Below are 21659 nucleotides of genomic sequence, written 5' to 3' on the forward strand. Positions count from 1 at the left end.
ACAGTCGAGGCTCCGTGAAACAAGGGACAATTGAACCAATATTTTGCACATTCATTCATTCCTGAGAGAAAAAGGGGGCACGGGTGGCCCAGTCGTCTAAGGCGCCGCGATTCGCTGTGCAGAGTTGCGTCCCACGCCAGAAACCTATGAGTGTGGGTTAGAATCCCGGTTCGCCCCGATTATGTTTCTAGGTTTGTCAGCACCATACCCATGCTCGTTGGTTTCGCCGAAGTGGTAAACGTCTGAAACCTGCATCACTTCGGGCTTTCCTCCCACATTAGGCTGACACGCCGCGATATAATTGGAATACTGTTAAAAGCAGCGTTAAACCCAAATCACTCACTTATTGTATGATGAATATGACGATAAAGGTGTATTATGGTAAACTGTAGTGACGCTATCGCGGCATAATTATGATTTCATTTAGTTTGCCCGAGGTATTGATGATAAAGGAGATTACAAGTACAGTTTTCTTTGAAGAAGAATAGCTAACCAGTATGCCACGGATGTATACGTGGTCCGTGTGATTTCACAAGTATGGATGAATGACATAGCCATAAATGCAGATAAAGGTTTTAACGCCTTACATGTGTTTGCCTTGGGGTCATTTTGAGCGGCACAACAAGAGATACATGTCCTGGGTTATGTCCGTAGCGCGTTATCAATTTAACCCTTGGCAGGTTTAAGATACTGAAACGTGGTCCGTTAATTTGTAATTTTCCCTTTTTTCATAATTTCTCACTACATCCAATCCTTAATATGTCTTAATAAAATATTTGTAAAACTGTGTCAGTTATTCTCATGTTAATATATACACCACTTGTTTGCCTTTCCCAGACTCTGTTATATAAAAAAATGGACCTTATATAACTCGGATATTCCTAACTGCGGTCTAAAAACATTATCTCACTCACTTGTTATATAGTGGTCATCAGTTCAATGAGTGAAAGATCATTTTAGAAAATATATTTTAAATCTGTAACTTTAAAAAAACGGCTCGTGCAAATAAATAACCCCGAATACACACTGCCATAGTAAAAGGGATACGCTATCCACTTTCAAAACGAATTAAAAGGATTGTTTCTATGAAAGCATACGGCTCCGGTAAAGGAGTCTTCTAGATACACCCGATACAAGGCAACGATAACGCTCAACATTAGTTATCAAGTTATTACATGAATACAGAGGAATGTAAATCTACATATATTGGCTATATAAATTTTGACACGACCCCTTCACCCCATAACGCCCTGAGAAAACTTTGTATGGTGACCAGTAAAGCCGGTGTCCTATATATTTCACCACCCGAGGTGAGTTGCAGAAAGCATGGCGTCCTCGTGTACCAGCATCGTCTTGCTCGTCTCCTGTCTAGCTTCACTGTCACAAGGTAACCCATAACGCCACCCTTTTAGGTGCTCATAGTCTGTATGTTTTATATTCCACTGTATACTATATTTACATGAATATCATTGTATGGTTTTAGTTCATTGTTGTTTTCAAGGTTACGTAAGATTGTTTTTCGCATCATGTAACCATTTTTCAAAAGCGTAATATGGTCATGTTTATGTAGATAGTTCCCGTATTTAACCACAGGCATGAACTTTTCAGTAAGGCTTTTCAAATTGTTAAGTAAATGTTCTGCAGGTTTAGCTGGCAAAAAGGTCGCCTAAGAAAGTGAACGGGTGAATAGGCATGGCTCACGCCGCATGAACAATCTTGCAGCTATGCGCGCCGAGAAATGTCTACAGTATACACGTACAATTAGATGAAGTCTCAAAGCAGGTGAGGTGAAATGGAGTTCAACATCACGTTCAAGATTATTACACTTATACAACGACGTGCATGTGTGTGTGTGTGTGTGTGTGTGTGGGGGGGGGTTATCGTGCTCGCCCACTGAGATACCTTGCCGCAGTGTATCATGGGTAGCCCACTCAGACATAGCCATCTTTTATCGTCTTTTCGAACCATCGACCTCACTTGACAGACGCTCTATCCACTAAGCCAAGAATGCGAGCCCCACCCATAAGAAAACTTCAAAACTTTCATTCTCACATTCCTCTATGTCGTGGCTTAATGTGTGAAATAGCGATTTGGAGAGCATGTTTTGACCATGTTATTGCGCAACAAATAACGATAAACGAAGATGGAGAAATCAAGTGACATTTTCTTCTTGGGTGTGAACATAATCATAACATTTGCTAAGGCCCTAAACAGTCACCTTCAGTCAAAGGTGTGCTCGTCAGCAAAAGTTGAATTGTATTTATGAGAAAATCATTTTCTTCCGGAAGCTTGAAAATACACCGTCCTTCTGCATCCCCTTAAGCTACAGCACTGTAACATTTTTTATATACTGTAAACAGCTTTATTTCTGCGCCGTTAAAATATTGCGAATACCACACCAAAGACAATACTGCGACGAGATATTTTTGCGAGTTGCCGTGTTGAGATGACCCCTCGATTACCAAACAATAGACAGCTTCTCTCCGAAGCTAGTTAATCTGAGTTGGCCGGAAAGTTGACCGGAAGGGATTGCGACCGATTATCAAATACGATAATTGACTCAACTCAGTGTCATTACTGTGAGTTAGAATGCAAACTATATAAGAAGGATTTTAATGAAAGTGTGCAATCAGAAATTAAAAGTGTAAACAAACAAAAAATAACCAAAAAATGGCATAATCAATATCAAAACTCAAATAGCCAAGTCAAAAAAGTGCTCAGAAAACCACTAGCCAAACCTAAAATCCTTCGCCCCTCTAAAAAAATTGACAGATTAATTACAAAACTCCAAACAGGACACACGAACCTAAATAACCACCTAAAACAACTTAAAAGACACACCACAGGCAACTGCCCCCACTGCAAACAACTAGAAACCCCAGAACACCCACTCATCCACTGCACACTCTACCTAATACATCGAACCGCATTACAAACCACCCTCAATCTAAACAAGGCTCTCTCTAGAAGCAATACTAAGCCCACGAAATAAACTAGAAAACTTCAAGGCCTTAGGCGTATTCTTAATCAAAACGGAACTAATAAAACGCATCTAAAAACACAATAATCTACCAAATCAAAATCACATAAACAAACAAACATCCACCATACCCAGCTCCCTTAGTTCTCCTCCCCAACCCCATCGGCATCTATTCCAAATCTCAAAATTCCCAAATTCTATATAAGCAACCCCTAAAGCCCCCTCTTAGGTTGCACAGACCACTTTCGCCCCTTTCGGAAACACATTAAACGGCCTGGCCGGGCCCGTGTGCGAAATACGCATCAGTCGGAAAGCGCACGTTAAATCTCCAAAGTAAGTAAGTATGTAAGAAAGTTAGAAGAAGGCAGGATTACTGATAGGTAACAGTGACACTAATTGGTCTGTCATTTGTGATGTATTGTGTCACCATTCTGCATTCATTTGTGTTTTTAACTTATTGAGTAACTTGTGGTTCTGGTTGATGATTTCATCCATTTTATTTTAAAATTCATAATTTGAGAAATATTAAAACAAAAGCATAAATGCAAATAGCCAGGCAGTCATTCGGAACTTACGTATATATGAAGTATCAACTTTTAAAGGGGTCTTTGACTCTCTCTTTTTTTGTCAATTCTAAAGATTCCCTTTTCGTCGTTATTGGGCAAAACCTAATAGGTAAAAGGTAAAAAAGGAACCCCTAAAGCTTGACGGCTATTTGGTCAATTCACCCCAAACGCCTGATACAACATCACCATCCTGATAAGCCGCGAAAAATGTCGAGCCCACAAACGCAGTACTGCTGAATACATAATGCAAATACAGATGCTTTGTCAGATCTTGTCCTTGAGCCTGACATGACTGTCACACGTCGCACGCCGTTGCTCTTGACATAAAAGGACGTTAAAATCGGTGCAATGCAGGCCGGTCAGGTGCGCTCGTGCTCACGCGCTGGAAAGGAAATGATATAATGGGGTATTGGGTCCGGCATGAAACATGTCAGTATTTAGCAATGGTCGAGGTATGCTACGTGACAAATGGCGAGTAGAAAATGGAGAATAATGGGATCAGATACCCTAGAAGAGAAGTGGGATGCGCGACAGGGATACGGCTAACTAGCCTTTGTAATTATAAACCTTCAATGACGTAATCCTAAAGGTTTTACGAGGCCTTCTTCTTGTAGAAGAGGGAAAACCAGTTTTACATGTTTTGAAAGCCCAAAGTCGAAAGTGTTGGAAATATAAAATTGTTGATAATGTTGTTTTGGATTTTTCTTTAGGTTTTAGGTTTAAAAGTCGGATACAACACTTCTCTCGGGTTTGGTCTGGTCCACGGGGTTTTCCAAACCCATCGTGTTTACATTCTCAGCCAAACCGTCGGAGTCGTGTTTCATCCTGAAGTTAAACAGAAAGAGAATGTGCTGTCATTCATGCTTTATAATACAGCCGTTTGGATATTTGTATTTCGTCGCCAATCTGTCACAACCAAAATCATTTTTGTTATTTATTATTTATTATCCTCCTAACCAAATTCCACGCATACCTTTTAGCTATACTTGCCCCCTCCACCCCTCTCTCGCCCTAATCCGTTTAATATTTGAATAGAGCAGAGCAAATCAAGCCATGTCCCCATAGCCATTATATAAAGGATTTCCGCCTTCCCTCTTTATAGAGTATTTGGTTCCCCCTTTTCCTCTGTATAAGGTTATCACGTGAGGAGGCTTTTGTCTCCATGCCGTCTTACATGTGTTCAGCATGAAAAGCCCCCTTCTCGTATTCCCCCCACAGGGATTCCGGATCGGAAGAGCACCCCTTCAGTTCTTATTGTTATGTCTTGCCCCTCGTACGTCGTCCGATCGTCCATCTGTCGTAAACCTTTTCATTTTTTTACATCTCCTTTTCAGTATTTTTGTTGATTAATAAAATACTAACCACACTATGTCATGCATGATCGGATTGTCACATCACAGCTGCATGTAGTATATAAATAAACTGCAAGTGATTCCTCGGCATATGATTGGCTAACCCACAAGTCCATGTAACTAATAAATAAAGAAGAAATAAAATATATAAAAAAAAAATTAAAAAAATTCTACTCTAAAGAAAACTCGGAGAGCGGCCTCGTCAGGAATTTGTCACGTAGTATAGAATATAAGGTACACGGTCCAATTTGTTTTGCGAAATATAAACCGAAAAACACTTGGGCCACGCCCACAAACGGACTACTGTTTCTTGACTGGTTGATAATAGAATGTGTTGCTTATTGCGCTGAACGATTTTGTTTAGTTCGTATTATTGCCTACACCTTTTGAGTGTGTTCATGATTAAGTAAGCAGTCTATTTACACGAACTGACTTCAATGTGTTTTGCATTTATGGAGTTATAAACTTATATAACATATGTCACCGGTGAAGACCCGGGTTAGAATATGTCCTCAGCAGCCCATGCTTGTCGTAAGAGGCGACCAACGGGATCAGGTAGCCAGGATTGCTGACTTGGATGATGCATACCATCGTATCCCAATTGCGTGGATCGATGCTCATGCTGTTATTCACTGGGTTGTCTGGACCAGACTCGATAATTTACAAACCGCCGTCATGTAGCTGGAATACTGCTGAGTGCGGCGTTAAACAAACAAACCATGAAACAAAAACCGATATGTGCACTTTGCGTAAATCCGCTACGCGCTAGTTTTTAAGTAAATGCAAAACATTTTGAAATCAAGTCGTATAATAAAATAATGTTTTCCTATAATACTATTTAATGTCTCAATCTCAACCCTTACTCTAGTGAGCTGTCACTGGACTCTTTGCCAGAACAACTTCAACAATGAGACATGTATGACCGCTGCCAAGGCCGCCCTGAATGATAACACCTTGTTTTGGTTTGGCACTAATTATATGGAGATGTGTCCAAATGGTCCAGATTTTACCCAAAAGTGTACCAATCTTCGACCAAACATGAGTGACTCCATTATGAGCCGAATGTTCACCGGAAGTAACGTCACGACGGACTCGATAACCTCCATCATGAACATCACCTACTACCGACCGCTGGAACGTAAGTAGACACCTGACGCAACCTTCACCTTGGCAGTTTGGGTTCAAACACCTTAAGAGTTTCAAACATATATTTTCATTAATTCAGTAATGATTGATTGTTCATTGTTCAACACCGCACTCAGCAATATTTCAGCTTTATGACGGCGGTCTGTAAATCATCGAGAGATTGACAAAATGGCAATCAACATCGATCTGTTCAGTTGGGATACAGTGGTCAGGCTCGCTGACTTGGTTGATGCGTGTCATCGTATCCCAATTGCTTGGATCAATTATCAAGATATCTATCACTCGATTGTCCAAACTCGATTATTTACAGACCGCCGCCAAAAAGCTGAAATATTGCTGAGTGTGGCGTTAAACAACAAACAAGCAAACAAACAAAATGTTGCTAAAATCGTCGTCAAATCATGTTCACGACACATGACATTATCACACCCACCCTTCTGTCGTCCTAGGCATATACAAAGGATGCGGGGCAGAGATTAAACAGACTTACAGGTCCACTTCCTTCAAAATTGACCCTCTCAACCCTCAAATAAGGACGTCAGTTGAGTACAGGGACATGCCGGACGTCTCGTGGTCAGCGGAAGCCGGCGTCAAATACACCGTAGTGTACTACGACACTGGCAATTACATTATCCACGGCATCTACGTCAACGCCGACGGTGGAAACATAACCATGGGCGAGGTAGGAAGATACGTACTTGGGGTTCATTGATCACGCCGTCATATACATGAAATACTGTTCAACGACGGTGATAAACCAAACTCACTTCCTCATTGATGAAGCTCATGGAGCGATTTATATACAACGGCCATAGTACCATGACACGCTGTGAAAAACATGAAATACTGTTCAATGCTGTGTTAAACTAAACCCACCCACTCAACAATAAGGTCGTTGTCCGTGGTGTGGGCATGGGTAAAGTCGTTGTCCATGGCGTGAGCATGGCTAAAGTCGTTGTCTCTGGTGTGAGCATTGGTAAAGTCGTTGTCCATGGCGTGAGCATAGGTAAAGTAGTTGGTCGTGGTGTGAGCATGGCTAAAGTCGTTGTCTCTGGTGTGAGCATGGGTAAAGTCGTTGTCCATGGCGTGAGCATAGGTAAAGTAGTTGGTCGTGGTGTGAGCATGGGTAAAGTCGTTGTCCGTGGTGTGAGCATGGGTAAAGTCGTTGTCCATGGCGTGAGCATGGGTAAAGTAGTTGGTCGTGGTGTGAGCATGGGGAAAGTCGTTGTCCGTGGTGTGAGCATGGGTAAAGTCGTTGTCTCTGGTGTGGGCATGGGTAAAGTCGTTGTCTCTGGCGTAAGCATGGGGAAAGTCGTTGTCTCTGGCATGAGCATGGGGAAAGTCGTTGTCCATGGCTTGAGTATGGGGGGAGCCGTTGTCCATGGCGTGAGCATGGGTAAAGTCGTTGTGCATGGCGTGAGCATGGGGAAAGTCGTTGTCCGCGGTGTGAGTATTGGTAAAGTCGTTGTCTCTGATGTGAGCATGGGTAATGTTGTTTTCCGTGGGGTGAGCATGGGTAAAGTCGCTGTCCATGGTGTGAGCATGGGTAAAATCTTTGTCCGTGCTGTGAGCATTGGTAAAGTCGCTGGTCGTTATGTGAGCATGGTTAAAGTAGTTGGTCGTGGTGTGAGCATGGGTAAAGTCGTTTCCATGGTGTGAGTATGGGTAAAGTCGTTGTCCATGGTGTGAGCATGGATTAAGTCGTTGCCCGTGGTGTGACCATGGGTAATGTCGCTGATCGTGGTGTGTGAGCATGGATTAAGTCGCTGATCGTGGTGTGAGCATGGGTAAAGTCGTTGCCCCTGGTGTGAGCATGGATTAAGTCGTTGCCCGTGGTGTGAGCATGGATTAAGTCGCTGATCGTGGTGTGAGCATGGGTAAAGCTGTTATCCATGGTGTGAGCATGGGTAAAGTCGTTGTCCATGGTGTGAGCATGGGTAAACTTGTTGGTCGTGGTGTGTGAGCATGGGTAAAGTCGTTGTCCATGGTGTGAGCATTGGTAGAGTCGTTGTCCATGGTGTGAGCATGGGTAATGTCGCTGATCGTGGTGTGTGAGCATGGATTCATTCGCTGATCGTTGTGTGAGCATGGGTAGAGTCGTTGTCCATGGTGTGAGCATGGGTAATGTCGCTGATCGTGGTGTGTGAGCATGGATTCATTCGCTGATCGTTGTGTGAGCATGGATAAAGTCGTTGTCCATGGTGTGAGCATGGGTAAACTTGTTGGTCGTGGTGAGAGCATGGGTAAAGTCGTTGGTCGTGGTGTGAGCATGGGTAAACTTGTTGGTCGTGGTGAGAGCATGGGTAAAGAGGTTGTCCATGGTGTGAGCATGGGTAAACTTGTTGGTCGTGGTGAGAGCATGGGTAAAGTCGTTGGTCGTGGTGTGAGCATGGGTAAACTTGTTGGTCGTGGTAAGAGCATGGGTAAAGTCGTTGTCCATGGTGTGAGCATGGGTAAACTTGTTGGTCGTGGTGAGAGCATGGGTAAAGTCGTTGGTCGTGGTGTGAGCATGGGTAAACTTGTTGGTCGTGGTGTGAGCATGGGTAAAGTCGTTGTCCATGGTGTGAGCATGGGTAAACTTGTTGGTCGTGGTGAGATCATGGGTAAAGTCGTTGGTCGTGGTGTGAGCATGGGTAAAGTTGTTGGTCGTGGTGTGAGCATGGGTAAAGTCGTTGTCCATGGTGTGAGCATGGGTAAACTTGTTGGTCGTGGTGAGAGCATGGGTAAAGTCGTTGGTCGTGGTGTGAGCATGGGTAAAGTCGTTGGTCGTGGTGTGAGCATGGGTAAACTTGTTGGTCGTGGTGTGAGCATGGGTAAAGTCGTTGTCCATGGTGTGAGCATGGGTAAACTTGTTGGTCGTGGTGTGAGCATGGGTAAAGTCGTTGTCCATGGTGTGAGCATGGGTAAACTTGTTGGTCGTGGTGAGAGCATGGGTAAAGTCGTTGTCCGTGGTGTGAGCATGGGTAAAGTCGTTGTCCATGGCGTGAGCATAGGTAAAGTAGTTGGTCGTGGTGTGAGCATGGGGAAAGTCGTTGTCCGTGGTGTGAGCATGGGTAAAGTCGTTGTCTCTGGTGTGGGCATGGGTAAAGTCGTTGTCTCTGGCGTAAGCATGGGGAAAGTCGTTGTCTCTGGCGTGAGCATGGGGAAAGTCGTTGTCCATGGCTTGAGTATGGGGGGAGCCGTTGTCCATGGCGTGAGCATGGGTAAAGTCGTTGTGCATGGCGTGAGCATGGGGAAAGTCGTTGTCCGTGGTGTGAGTATTGGTAAAGTCGTTGTCTCTGATGTGAGCATGGGTAATGTTGTTTTCCGTGGGGTGAGCATGGGTAAAGTCGCTGTCCATGGTGTGAATATGGGTAAAATCTTTGTCCGTGCTGTGAGCATTGGTAAAGTCGCTGGTCGTTATGTGAGCATGGTTAAAGTAGTTGGTCGTGGTGTGAGCATGGGTAAAGTCGTTTCCATGGTGTGAGTATGGGTAAAGTCGTTGTCCATGGTGTGAGCATGGATTAAGTCGTTGCCCGTGGTGTGACCATGGGTAATGTCGCTGATCGTGGTGTGTGAGCATGGATTAAGTCGCTGATCGTGGTGTGAGCATGGGTAAAGTCGTTGCCCCTGGTGTGAGCATGGATTAAGTCGTTGCCCGTGGTGTGAGCATGGATTAAGTCGTTGCCCGTGGTGTGAGCATGGATTAAGTCGCTGATCGTGGTGTGAGCATGGGTAAAGCTGTTATCCATGGTGTGAGCATGGGTAAAGTCGTTGTCCATGGTGTGAGCATGGGTAAACTTGTTGGTCGTGGTGTGTGAGCATGGGTAAAGTCGTTGTCCATGGTGTGAGCATGGGTAGAGTCGTTGTCCATGGTGTGAGCATGGGTAATGTCGCTGATCGTGGTGTGTGAGCATGGATTCATTCGCTGATCGTTGTGTGAGCATGGATAAAGTCGTTGTCCATGGTGTGAGCATGGGTAAACTTGTTGGTCGTGGTGAGAGCATGGGTAAAGTCGTTGGTCGTGGTGTGAGCATGGGTAAACTTGTTGGTCGTGGTGAGAGCATGGGTAAAGTCGTTGTCCATGGTGTGAGCATGGGTAAACTTGTTGGTCGTGGTGAGAGCATGGGTAAAGTCGTTGGTCGTGGTGTGACCATGGGTAAACTTGTTGGTCGTGGTAAGAGCATGGGTAAAGTCGTTGTCCATGGTGTGAGCATGGGTAAACTTGTTGGTCGTGGTGAGAGCATGGGTAAAGTCGTTGGTCGTGGTGTGACCATGGGTAAACTTGTTGGTCGTGGTGTGAGCATGGGTAAAGTCGTTGTCCATGGTGTGAGCATGGGTAAACTTGTTGGTCGTGGTGAGAGCATGGGTAAAGTCGTTGGTCGTGGTGTGAGCATGGGTAAACTTGTTGGTCGTGGTGTGAGCATGGGTAAAGTCGTTGTCCATGGTGTGAGCATGGGTAAACTTGTTGGTCGTGGTGAGAGCATGGGTAAAGTCGTTGGTCGTGGTGTGAGCATGGGTAAAGTCGTTGGTCGTGGTGTGAGCATGGGTAAACTTGTTGGTCGTGGTGTGAGCATGGGTAAAGTCGTTGTCCATGGTGTGAGCATGGGTAAACTTGTTGGTCGTGGTGAGAGCATGGGTAAAGTCGTTGGTCGTGGTATGAGCATGGGTAAACTTGTTGGTCGTGGTGTGAGCATGGGTAAAGTCGTTGTCCATGGTGTGAGCATGGGTAAACTTGTTGGTCGTGGTGAGAGCATGGGTAAAGTCGTTGGTCGTGGTGTGAGCATCGGAAAACTTGTTGGTCGTGGTGTGAGCATGGGTAAAGTCGTTGTCCATGGTGTGGGCATGGGTAGAGTCGTTGTCCATGGTGTGAGCATGGGTAATGTCGCTGATCGTGGTGTGTGAGCATGGATTCATTCGCTGATCGTTGTGTGAGCATGGATAAAGTCGTTGTCCATGGTGTGAGCATGGGTAAACTTGTTGGTCGTGGTGAGAGCATGGGTAAAGTCGTTGGTCGTGGTGTGAGCATGGGTAAACTTGTTGGTCGTGGTGAGAGCATGGGTAAAGTCGTTGTCCATGGTGTGAGCATGGGTAAACTTGTTGGTCGTGGTGAGAGCATGGGTAAAGTCGTTGGTCGTGGTGTGAGCATGGGTAAACTTGTTGGTCGTGGTAAGAGCATGGGTAAAGTCGTTGTCCATGGTGTGAGCATGGGTAAACTTGTTGGTCGTGGTGAGAGCATGGGTAAAGTCGTTGGTCGTGGTGTGAGCATGGGTAAACTTGTTGGTCGTGGTGTGAGCATGGGTAAAGTCGTTGTCCATGGTGTGAGCATGGGTAAACTTGTTGGTCGTGGTGAGAGCATGGGTAAAGTCGTTGGTCGTGGTGTGAGCATGGGTAAACTTGTTGGTCGTGGTGTGAGCATGGGTAAAGTCGTTGTCCATGGTGTGAGCATGGGTAAACTTGTTGGTCGTGGTGAGAGCATGGGTAAAGTCGTTGGTCGTGGTGTGAGCATGGGTAAAGTCGTTGGTCGTGGTGTGAGCATGGGTAAAGTCGTTGGTCGTGGTGTGAGCATGGGTAAACTTGTTGGTCGTGGTGAGAGCATGGGTAAAGTCGTTGGTCGTGGTGTGAGCATGGGTAAACTTGTTGGTCGTGGTGTGAGCATGGGTAAAGTCGTTGTCCATGGTGTGAGCATGGGTAAACTTGTTGGTCGTGGTGAGAGCATGGGTAAAGTCGTTGGTCGTGGTGTGAGCATGGGTAAACTTGTTGGTCGTGGTGTGAGCATGGGTAAAGTCGTTGTCCATGGTGTGAGCATGGGTAAACTTGTTGGTCGTGGTGAGAGCATGGGTAAAGTCGTTGGTCGTGGTGTGAGCATGGGTAGAGTCGTTGGTCGTGGTGTGAGCATGGGTAAACTTGTTGGTCGTGGTGTGAGCATGGGTAAAGTCGTTGTCCATGGTGTGAGCATGGGTAAACTTGTTGGTCGTGGTGAGAGCATGGGTAAAGTCGTTGGTCGTGGTGTGAGCATGGATTAAGTCGTTGGTCGGGTTGTGAGCACGGGTAAAGCTGTTGTCCATGATGTGAGCATGGGTAAAGTCGTTGTCCATGGTGTGAGCATGGGTAAACTTGTTGGTCGTGGTGTGAGCATGGGTAAAGTCGTTGGTCGTGGTGTGAGCATGGGTAAAGCTGTTGTCCATGATGTGAGCATGGGTAAAGTCGTTGTCCATGGTGTGAGCATGGGTAAACTTGTTGGTCGTGGTGTGAGCATGGGTAAAGTCGTTGGTCGTGGTGTGAGCATGGGTAAACTTGTTGGTCGTGGTGAGAGCATGGGTAAAGTCGTTGTCCATGGTGTGAGCATGGGTAAACTTGTTGGTCGTGGTGTGAGCATGGGTAAAGTCGTTGTCCATGGTGTGAGCATGGGTAAACTTGTTGGTCGTGGTGAGAGCATGGGTAAAGTCGTTGTCCATGGTGTGAGCATGGGTAAACTTGTTGGTCGTGGTGTGAGCATGGGTAAAGTCGTTGTCCATGGTGTGAGCATGGGTAAACTTGTTGGTCGTGGTGAGAGCATGGGTAAAGTCGTTGGTCGTGGTGTGAGCATGGATAAAGTCGTTGGTCGGGTTGTGAGCACGGGTAAAGCTGTTGTCCATGATGTGAGCATGGGTAAAGTCGTTGTCCATGGTGTGAGCATGGGTAAACTTGTTGGTCGTGGTGAGAGCATGGGTAAAGTCGTTGTCCATGGTGTGAGCATGGGTAAACTTGTTGGTCGTGGTGAGAGCATGGGTAAAGTCGTTGGTCGTGGTGTGAGCATGGATAAAGTCGTTGGTCGGGTTGTGAGCACGGGTAAAGCTGTTGTCCATGATGTGAGCATGGGTAAAGTCGTTGTCCATGATGTGAGCATGGGTAAAGTCGTTGTCCATGGTGTGAGCATGGGTAAACTTGTTGGTCGTGGTGTGAGCATGGGTAGAGTCGTTGGTCGTGGTGTGAGCATGGGTAAACTTGTTGGTCGTGGTGTGAGCACGGGTAAAGCTGTTGTCCATGATGTGAGCATGGGTAAAGTCGTTGTCCATGGTGTGAGCATGGGTAAACTTGTTGGTCGTGGTGTGAGCATGGGTAAAGTCGTTGTCCGTGGTGTGACCAATGGTAAAGTCGCTGAATGTGGTGTGTAAGCATGGGTAAAGTCGCTGATCGTGGTTTGAGTATGGATAAAGTCGTTGATCGTGGTGTGAGCATGGGTAAACTTGTTGGTCGTGGTGTGAGCATGGGTAAAGTCGTTGTCCGTGGTGTGACCAATGGTAAAGTCGCTGAATGTGGTGTGTAAGCATGGGTAAAGTCGCTGATCGTGGTTTGAGCATGGATAAAGTCGTTGATCGTGGTGTGAGCATGGATAAAGTCGTTGGTCGTGGTGTGAGCATGGGTAAAGCTGTTGTCCATGATGTGAGCATGGGTAAAGTCGTTGTCCATGGTGTGAGCATGGGTAAACTTGTTGGTCGTGGTGAGAGCATGGGTAAAGTCGTTGTCCATGGTGTGAGCATGGGTAAACTTGTTGGTCGTGGTGAGAGCATGGGTAAAGTCGTTGGTCGTGGTGTGAGCATGGGTAGAGTCGTTGGTCGTGGTGTGAGCATGGGTAAACTTGTTGGTCGTGGTGTGAGCATGGGTAAAGTCGTTGTCCATGGTGTGAGCATGGGTAAACTTGTTGGTCGTGGTGAGAGCATGGGTAAAGTCGTTGGTCGTGGTGTGAGCATGGGTAAAGTCGTTGGTCGTGGTGTGAGCATGGGTTAACTTGTTGGTCGTGGTGTGAGCATGGGTAAACTTGTTGGTCGTGGTGTGAGCATGGGTAAAGTCGTTGTCCATGGGGAGAGCATGGGTAAACTTGTTGGTCGTGGTGTGAGCATGGGTAAACTTGTTAGCCGTGGTGAGAGCATGGGTAAAGTCGTTGTCCATGGGGAGAGCATGGGTAAACTTGTTGGTCGTGGTGTGAGCATGGGTAAACTTGTTGGTCGTGGTGAGAGCATGGGTAAAGTCGTTGGTCGTGGTGAGAGCATGGATAAACTTGTTGGTCGTGGTGAGAGCATGGATTAAGTCGCTGATCGTGGTGAGAGCATGGGTAAAGTCGTTGTCCATGGTGTGAGCATGGGTAAACTTGTTGGTCGTGGTGTGAGCATGGGTAAAGTCGTTGTCCATGGTGTGAGCATGGGTAAACTTGTTGGTCGTGGTGTGAGCACGGGTAAAGCTGTTGTCCATGATGTGAGCATGGGTAAAGTCGTTGGTCGTGGTGTGAGCATGGGTAAACTTGTTGGTCGTGGTGTGAGCATGGGTAAAGTCGTTGTCCGTGGTGTGACCAATGGTAAAGTCGCTGAATGTGGTGTGTAAGCATGGGTAAAGTCGCTGATCGTGGTGTGAGCATGGGTAAAGTCGCTGAATGTGGTGTGAGCATGGGTAAAGCTGTTGTCCATGGTGTGAGCATGGGTAAACTTGTTGGTCGTGGTGTGAGCATGGGTAAAGTCGTTGTCCGTGGTGTGACCAATGGTAAAGTCGCTGAATGTGGTGTGTAAGCATGGGTAAAGTCGCTGATCGTGGTTTGAGCATGGATAAAGTCGTTGTCCATGGTGTGAGCATGGGTAAACTTGTTGGTCGTGGTGTGAGCATGGGTAAAGTCGTTGTCCATGGTGTGAGAATGGGTAGAGTCGTTGTCCGTGGTGTGACCATGGGTAAAGTCGCTGATCGTGGTGTGTAAGCATGGGTAAAGTCGCTGATCGTGGTTTGAGCATGGATAAAGTCGCTGATCGTGGTGTGAGCATGGATAAAGTCGTTGGTCGGGTTGTGAGCACGGGTAAAGCTGTTGTCCATGATGTGAGCATGGGGAAAATCGTTGGCCGTTGTGTTAGCATTGTGAAGATGCTGGTTTTGGTATGAGAATGGAAGCAGACGATGGCATTGATCTGAGTATTGTTCGAAGACTCTAATATTACATATGCTGTAAATAAATGCTTTAATTGCTCCATCGTCATCTCTGTTGAACCAGGCTGTCAAACCCCACAGCGGTCCCCTGAACACCCTGAATCGGCCAAACATCTATGTCTGGGTGGTCTTCAAGCAAACAAAGGACATCCAAGTCGAAGAAGTGAAACAATACATCAACGAAACCAATTCGTTTATGAATCCCCTGTTTATGCACGAGTTCATACAGACATATGGTCTTCAAGGTAAACTCAATGTTTGAATACCGTTGCACTACTCACATGTGTCTTCTACAAACAGTCCAAATGACAGCGTGGACATGAGGTGTTTTTTTCAAAATGGTTTAAATCAATCAACTAAACTGTAGACAGTGACTCTATAAAAGAAGATATATAATGTGTAACTAGGACTTTCTCAAAGGCCGCGAAGATCCATATTGTATAGATCCCCTCAATTTGTTTAACGTATTCACGTGTGTGGATGATTGCTTTCCTTACACTAACCAGAGACCATATACCCTGCCCTTATCCTCTTCTCATGCTTACCTGCACCCACCCACCCACCACGCCCCCTCCAATAATGCTGACCTGCACCACCACCCCACCACCACCCCCCCTCCAATAATCAAAAATGCTTCCCTGCAACCCCCACACCAAGCACGCCCTAATCCAATAATGCTTCCCTGCAACCCCCCGCCTACCACGCCCCCTCCAATAATGCTTCCCTGCAACCACCAACCCCCACCCCCAACCCCCACCCCACTGCGTCCCTGTCTGTTTCATTGCCAACTCTTTAACCCCCCTATTTTTATCAGCTTCATGTTACTTTTCAGGTCCCGTCAGCTTCGACATCGTGCGCTCCTATGGCGACGACTACTCCGCTGTGACGATGAGAGACAGGCGTGTTACAAACAGGTGTCCCTACTACCACCAAAAACGTGAGCCATCTACATCACATGCCGGCAAACCTCTAACCACTAGTGTGTCCCCCGCCGGGATATTGCTGGAATATTGCTAAAAGCGGCGTAAAACCATACTCACTCACTCACTCTAACCACTAGTTTAATTAGGGGATATCTCTGTTGTTTTGACACCTCGGTTTTCTCTAACGCGGTTGGAATGAAAGTTGAAAGTTGACATTTGCAAGCTTTATTATTTACAATTTACCCATGCACCGATCTCATGGCAGGGGAGGAGGTATACACCCATATTTGATAGTGGCAAAACGTGAAACAGACCAGAATTGGTTATTCGATGGTGAAGTAATTGATACGGGTACCATTGCAGTGTCTGGGCAACTTTGTCAGTCTGGTAACGTTTTGATAATGTTTTTTTTTTTTTTTTTTTCTTTTATTGTTTTTAGAAAGACGCACCTGTTACATAAATGGGCTTCCGCCCAGGGTAGCAGAAAACGTTTTGATAATGTTTATAATTTGTTGGTCAAATCCAATTTTCAAGTGTATAATTTCTGTTACCCGGCGGTTTATGCATGGTTTTGTGACCCAAGGGGCATTGGTGGGCCGGTCGTCTAAGGTGCCGCGACTCGATGGCTGCCAGAAACCTATGCTCGTGGGTTAGAATCCCAGAAACGTCCTGATTATGTTTCTAGTTGACAGGTCATAATATGTGACACCTTGAGTGCAGCTCATTCTTAGATTCCACGATGGCTATGGTTGGAACACTAAAAGAATGGTAAAAACCAGCTCACACACTCACGCCTTTACAGAAAGGTACTGAACACGCCTCATATCATAACAAGCGTAGGAAGAATTCCGTTCTGAAATATTTTCTTCTTCTTCCAGGACTCCAAGACCACGTGGACAGCCATGGCGGTCTGACCTTCAACCTGTCGTCTGCTGAGGCCGGGATCTCTATTGACCTGCACTTTATGACCCCGGACATGTCCTTCCCCTTCTGCTGTTCTGAAATGAAGACTGGGTGAGATTGATTTACAGTTAACTATACAAACTTGTAACAATCCGTTTCTTTTGTTTTCCTTGACATAAATTATTGATAAATTAAGTATTTATTATTATTATTATTATTATTATTATTATTATTATTATTGTTGTTGTTGTTGTTGTTGTTGTATGTCATCATCATCTTCTAAATCACTGATAAATATTGTCTCATTCAGCGCCGCCAACGTTCATGTCGATTATAAGTCCACGGGGGAGATCATGGCCGCCAAAGTGAGAGCAAAGCCCATGGTTCACCTTGTGGCAAGAAACCTCTTCGCCCCGGCCAGTACTACGCTGCAAGGTAGTAAATGTCCTGTCTGGCTTCTCAACCAACATGTGTATGGGTGCAATGACACTCAGCTATTGCTAGATCCCACGTGGATTATATACTTCAGTTTCGTTCATAAAAGAGTGTAAGGTATAAACACACAATGTCATTTTAGAAAGTGGTCAGATGTAACAAATGTTATGTTTGGAATAACACATTCTTAGTAAAGTTCAGATTCTCGTACTTAAAGTAATTTAAGTAAGGTAATTTAAATCCAACGTTTCTAAGACAACACACCATTTAGGATTCCGGGTTCGAAGAGGCCCTCACCAACCTTTGCTGTTCGTAATAGTCGACTTAATGGATTGGGTGGTCAACAAACCGAGAGAGCGTGGATCGTTGCTCATAATTTCAATCACTGGCCACATTCGGTTATTTACAGACCGCCGTCATGTAGCTGGAGTTATTTCATATTTGCTATTCTCGCCCAACAGGTCAGTTCTTCACCTTGATGCTGGTCAACCCGACAAAGGAGTTGAATACATCAACCCCCAACACTGACGTACATTGGCTCGTTGTCAACATCAACGCCGATGACGTCGCTTCCGGTGACGTCGTCGTCGAATACATGCCCCCGATGCCAAGTGCAACAAAGGGGATGTATCTGGCCCTTCTGTACAAGCAAGCGAACAGAAACGACCAAGTGAAGAACATCACAGGCCTGCTCGGTTCTGGATGCCCTCGGAACACTAGGTACGAGACGCTACTGTGGAGATTTCGTCGCTATTTGGCTAAAATAACGCCGATTTGGCGTTCTTTTTTAAATTGTCGAGATAGTTGTGTTTGCCTTTTTATGAAGAACGTATGAAGAACGTAATGTTCGATTACAAGGAATTAATTAATATTCATCTTAAGATCGTATTTTTTTCGTTCATAGCCTTGAATTCAATTCTATATTTACGAAATTACGTACCCGGTAAATATCGGACATATTGACATGTTAGACACCTAGACAGTAGCTGTCTCCATTTCATTATAATACCATGTACATGATGAATATAATACCCTACAAGAAAACTTCACCTGACGTCAATACGGCGGCAACAAATTATCATGTCAATATTAAAATCTCAAACAAATTAAATTTGCAATAAAATAATTTTTACAAAATATTCACCAACAGAGGGATGTTTAAAAGAAAAAATGAACAATAATGGCTACAATTCTTTCCCTGATTTTCATCTTGCATCGGGGCGGTCGGGTAGCCTAGTGGTTAAAGCGTTCGCTCGTCACGCCGAAGACCCGGGTTCGATTCCCGACATGGATAAAATGTGTGAAGCCCATTTCTGGTGTCCCCCGCCGTGATATTGCTGGGATATTGCTAACAGCGGCGTAAAACCATACTCAGTCAGTCAGTCATCTTGCATCATGTTTTGACTACTATCCGATTACCCCCCTTACATAATGAATTTGATAAATACAGTGTGTCTACAGTAAGTGAGCGCTGTAGTCTATTCAGGCTACATAATCTCAACTAATTTTCATATCTCTACTGTTTCATATCCCCGTTCTGTTTCATATATCCACTCTGTTTCATATCTCTACTTTGTTAAATATCTCCACTCTGTTTCATATCCCCGCTCTGTTTCATATCCCCGATCTGTTTCATATTTCCACTTTGTTAGATATCCCCGTTCTGTTTCATATCTCCAATTTGTTTCATATGTCCACTCTGTTTCATAACCCCGATCTGTTTCATATCTCCACTTTGTTTCATATCCCCGATCTGTTTCATATCTCCGCTTTGTTTCATATCCCCGATCTGTTTCATGTATCCTCTCTGTTTCATATCCCCGATCTGTTTCATATCTCCGCTTTGTTTCATATCCCCGATCTGTTTCATATCTCTACTCTGTTTCATATCCCCGATCTGTTTGATATCTCCGCTTTGTTTTATATCCCCGATCTCATTTATATCTCCACTTTGTTTCATATGCCAACTCTGTTTGATATATCCGCTCTGTTTCCTTATGTAGAACTTCAATACCTGCCTTTCTGTTGATGAATTTACGACCCAGAAGCTTTGTTGTAAAATTCCAAACACATATCTGTTTCATATCTCCGTTCCATTTCATATCTCTGCTCTGTTTCATATTTCCACTCTGTTTCATATCTCCACTGTTTCATATCCCCGCTCTGTTTATATCCCCGATCTGTTTCATATCTCCACTTTGTTTCATATCCCCGCTGTTTCATATATCCAGTGTTTCATATCTCCACTGTTTCATATCCCCGATCTGTTTCATATCTCCACTATTTCATATCCTCGATCTGTTTCATATCTCCACTTTGTTTCATATCCCCGCTCTGTTTCATATCTCCACTCTGTTTCATATCTCCGCTCTGTTGCAGATGTCCACTCTGTTTTATATCCCCGCTCTGTTTCATATCTCCACTCGGGGCTGTCGGTAGCCTAGTGGTTAAAGCCTTCGCTCGTCACGCCGAAGACCCGGGTTCGATTCCCGACGTGGGTACAATGTGTGAAGCCCATTTCCGGTGTCCCCGGCCGTGAAATTGCCTGAATATAGCTAAAAGCGGCGCAAAACCATACTCACTCACTCATATATCCGCTCTCTTTCCATATGTAGAACTTCAATACCTGCCTTTCTGTTGATGAATTTACGACCCAGAAGCATTGTTGTGAAAATTCCAAACACACTAGTAAACCCTCTTCTGTTTAGGTGCAAGTTCCATGTGAATAAATATGTCACGGACAACAGACTCGTTCTGAGTGGACTCCGCCAGATGGACGTGGAACCCGACCACTACAGCAAATACCAGGAAGTGAAGAACGGGATGAGATCCGAGAAAGAAGCATGTGAAGCCATGGATGGTTACAGAAATCCGTGCCCAACAGGAACTGGGCTTCCTCTGACATCCTCCATGGTCGCCATCTATGCCATGGCGTTGCTGGCTGTTGTCTGTCAAAAGGCTTTTTGAAATTCTGCGATTTTATATTCGTCTTTTAACTAACAAGACTGCTTGCATTTAAAGGAGGGACCAGGCTCCCTTGCCTATTTCTAAACGTTGAAATTCGTGCGGAATAAAAACATGACACCTTGTCTCTGTGTACTTAGTACCTACTAGATGGCAATTCACCATACGTTTGAGTTAGCCCTTGGTTGGAAATGATTTGTATCAAACTTGATATGACTTCCGATTGGCCTGATCCTAGTCTCCCTTTCACATTTCGAATAACAACTGACAAGATGCTTTGTGTTAATCAGAATCCATATGATCACGTTATCACAAGCCTATATAGCGTGCCTGGACATATTGTCAAATCGACCGTAGCACTCCGCCAGGCTAAAGACAACGTTTCGCTGTTATGTAATCCTATGGTTACAGTGCTCGCTTTGATGAGGGTGAATTTCTTGTTTTCAAATGTTTCCGGAAGTGTCATTTTTTTCTGTTTACCAAGGATGACAGAGTTTTTACATTGTATGTTTGACTGTTTTAACCGGGAATAAATAATGATGCATGTCGGCCTGTTTCCTTGGGGCATGTTGCGCTGTGGTAGAACGCGCAGTGTACATCCGGGTACCATGGGTCATTCAACCGATCACCAAGGATGACAGAGTGTAGAGCGCTGCGCACAAGATTCAGAAACCGGATAGAGTCGCATTTGACACCTCGACTTGCTGATAACTTCCGGAATGACAACTCATTCGATTGCTTAAACCAGAGAACATATACAGAATCTATATTACGTCTCTGTTTGACGCTTACCCGAGTTATTCTTCTTTTCAACAATTAATCTTATATGATGGATGAATATCTAACAATGATTAAATCATTCGCTCGTCACGCCGAAGTCATTCGGCCAGATATTTCTGGAATAAAAGCGGCGTAAAAACACTCACTCACTCTAATACACACATACTCCGGTACACCAGAACATTATATTCAAGTATAACATTTCTATGTTTATTAAGTATTTTTGTGTTGATGGATAAAATGACAGAAGGTTAAAAAACAGAAAGTGGCGTCTTTTTTCATAAGACACTTCTTCAAATAAAATGTTTTGACGTTTAGAATTTATTTATTCAAAATATATCTTGAAATAGGTATTCCATGACTGTGTTTGAAGAGGAGCTACTTGTTTCATTGTTATTCTAATTTCAGTAAGGTCAGTTGATCATGATGCTGTTTTTGTCATTTTGTATTTCAAATATTGATTTTTGTAATAAAATTTAACAAAACAGCTGTAATTCCTTATGTCTATGTCCGGGATAACGAGGTTATTATGTACAGCACTGAGTTGTCCGGGATAACGAGGTTATAATGTACAGAACTGAACTGTCCGGGATAACGAGGGTATAATGTACAAAACTGAGTTGTCCGGGAAAACGAGGTTATAATGTACAGAACTGAACTGTCCGGGATAACGAGGTTATAA

General features: G+C 44.7%; 1 protein-coding gene across 2 annotated transcripts; it reads left to right on the forward strand.

Moving 5' to 3' along the window:
* The first annotated feature begins 1253 nt into the window (after positions 1-1253).
* On the forward strand, positions 1254-20471 carry LOC124141102. Of its 2 annotated transcripts, none has more exons than XM_048386103.1 (9): positions 1254-1387; positions 5767-6036; positions 6494-6726; positions 15037-15217; positions 15805-15909; positions 16774-16909; positions 17109-17233; positions 17695-17953; positions 19942-20471. In XM_048386103.1, the coding sequence occupies exons 1-9, from the start codon at positions 1327-1329 to the stop codon at positions 20198-20200; spliced, it is 1629 nt and encodes a 542-aa protein (XP_048242060.1). In that variant the 5' UTR covers positions 1254-1326; the 3' UTR covers positions 20201-20471. The 2 variants fall into 2 exon arrangements, with proteins under 2 accessions (XP_048242060.1, XP_048242061.1); XM_048386104.1 differs by having other exon boundaries at positions 1305-1387; positions 5880-6036.
* The last annotated feature ends 1188 nt before the right edge of the window (positions 20472-21659 follow it).

Source organism: Haliotis rufescens, unplaced genomic scaffold, assembly GCF_023055435.1.
Source record: "Haliotis rufescens isolate VD_foot unplaced genomic scaffold, xgHalRufe1.0.p SCAF_6, whole genome shotgun sequence".
Classification (NCBI taxonomy): Eukaryota; Metazoa; Mollusca; class Gastropoda; order Lepetellida; family Haliotidae; genus Haliotis; species Haliotis rufescens.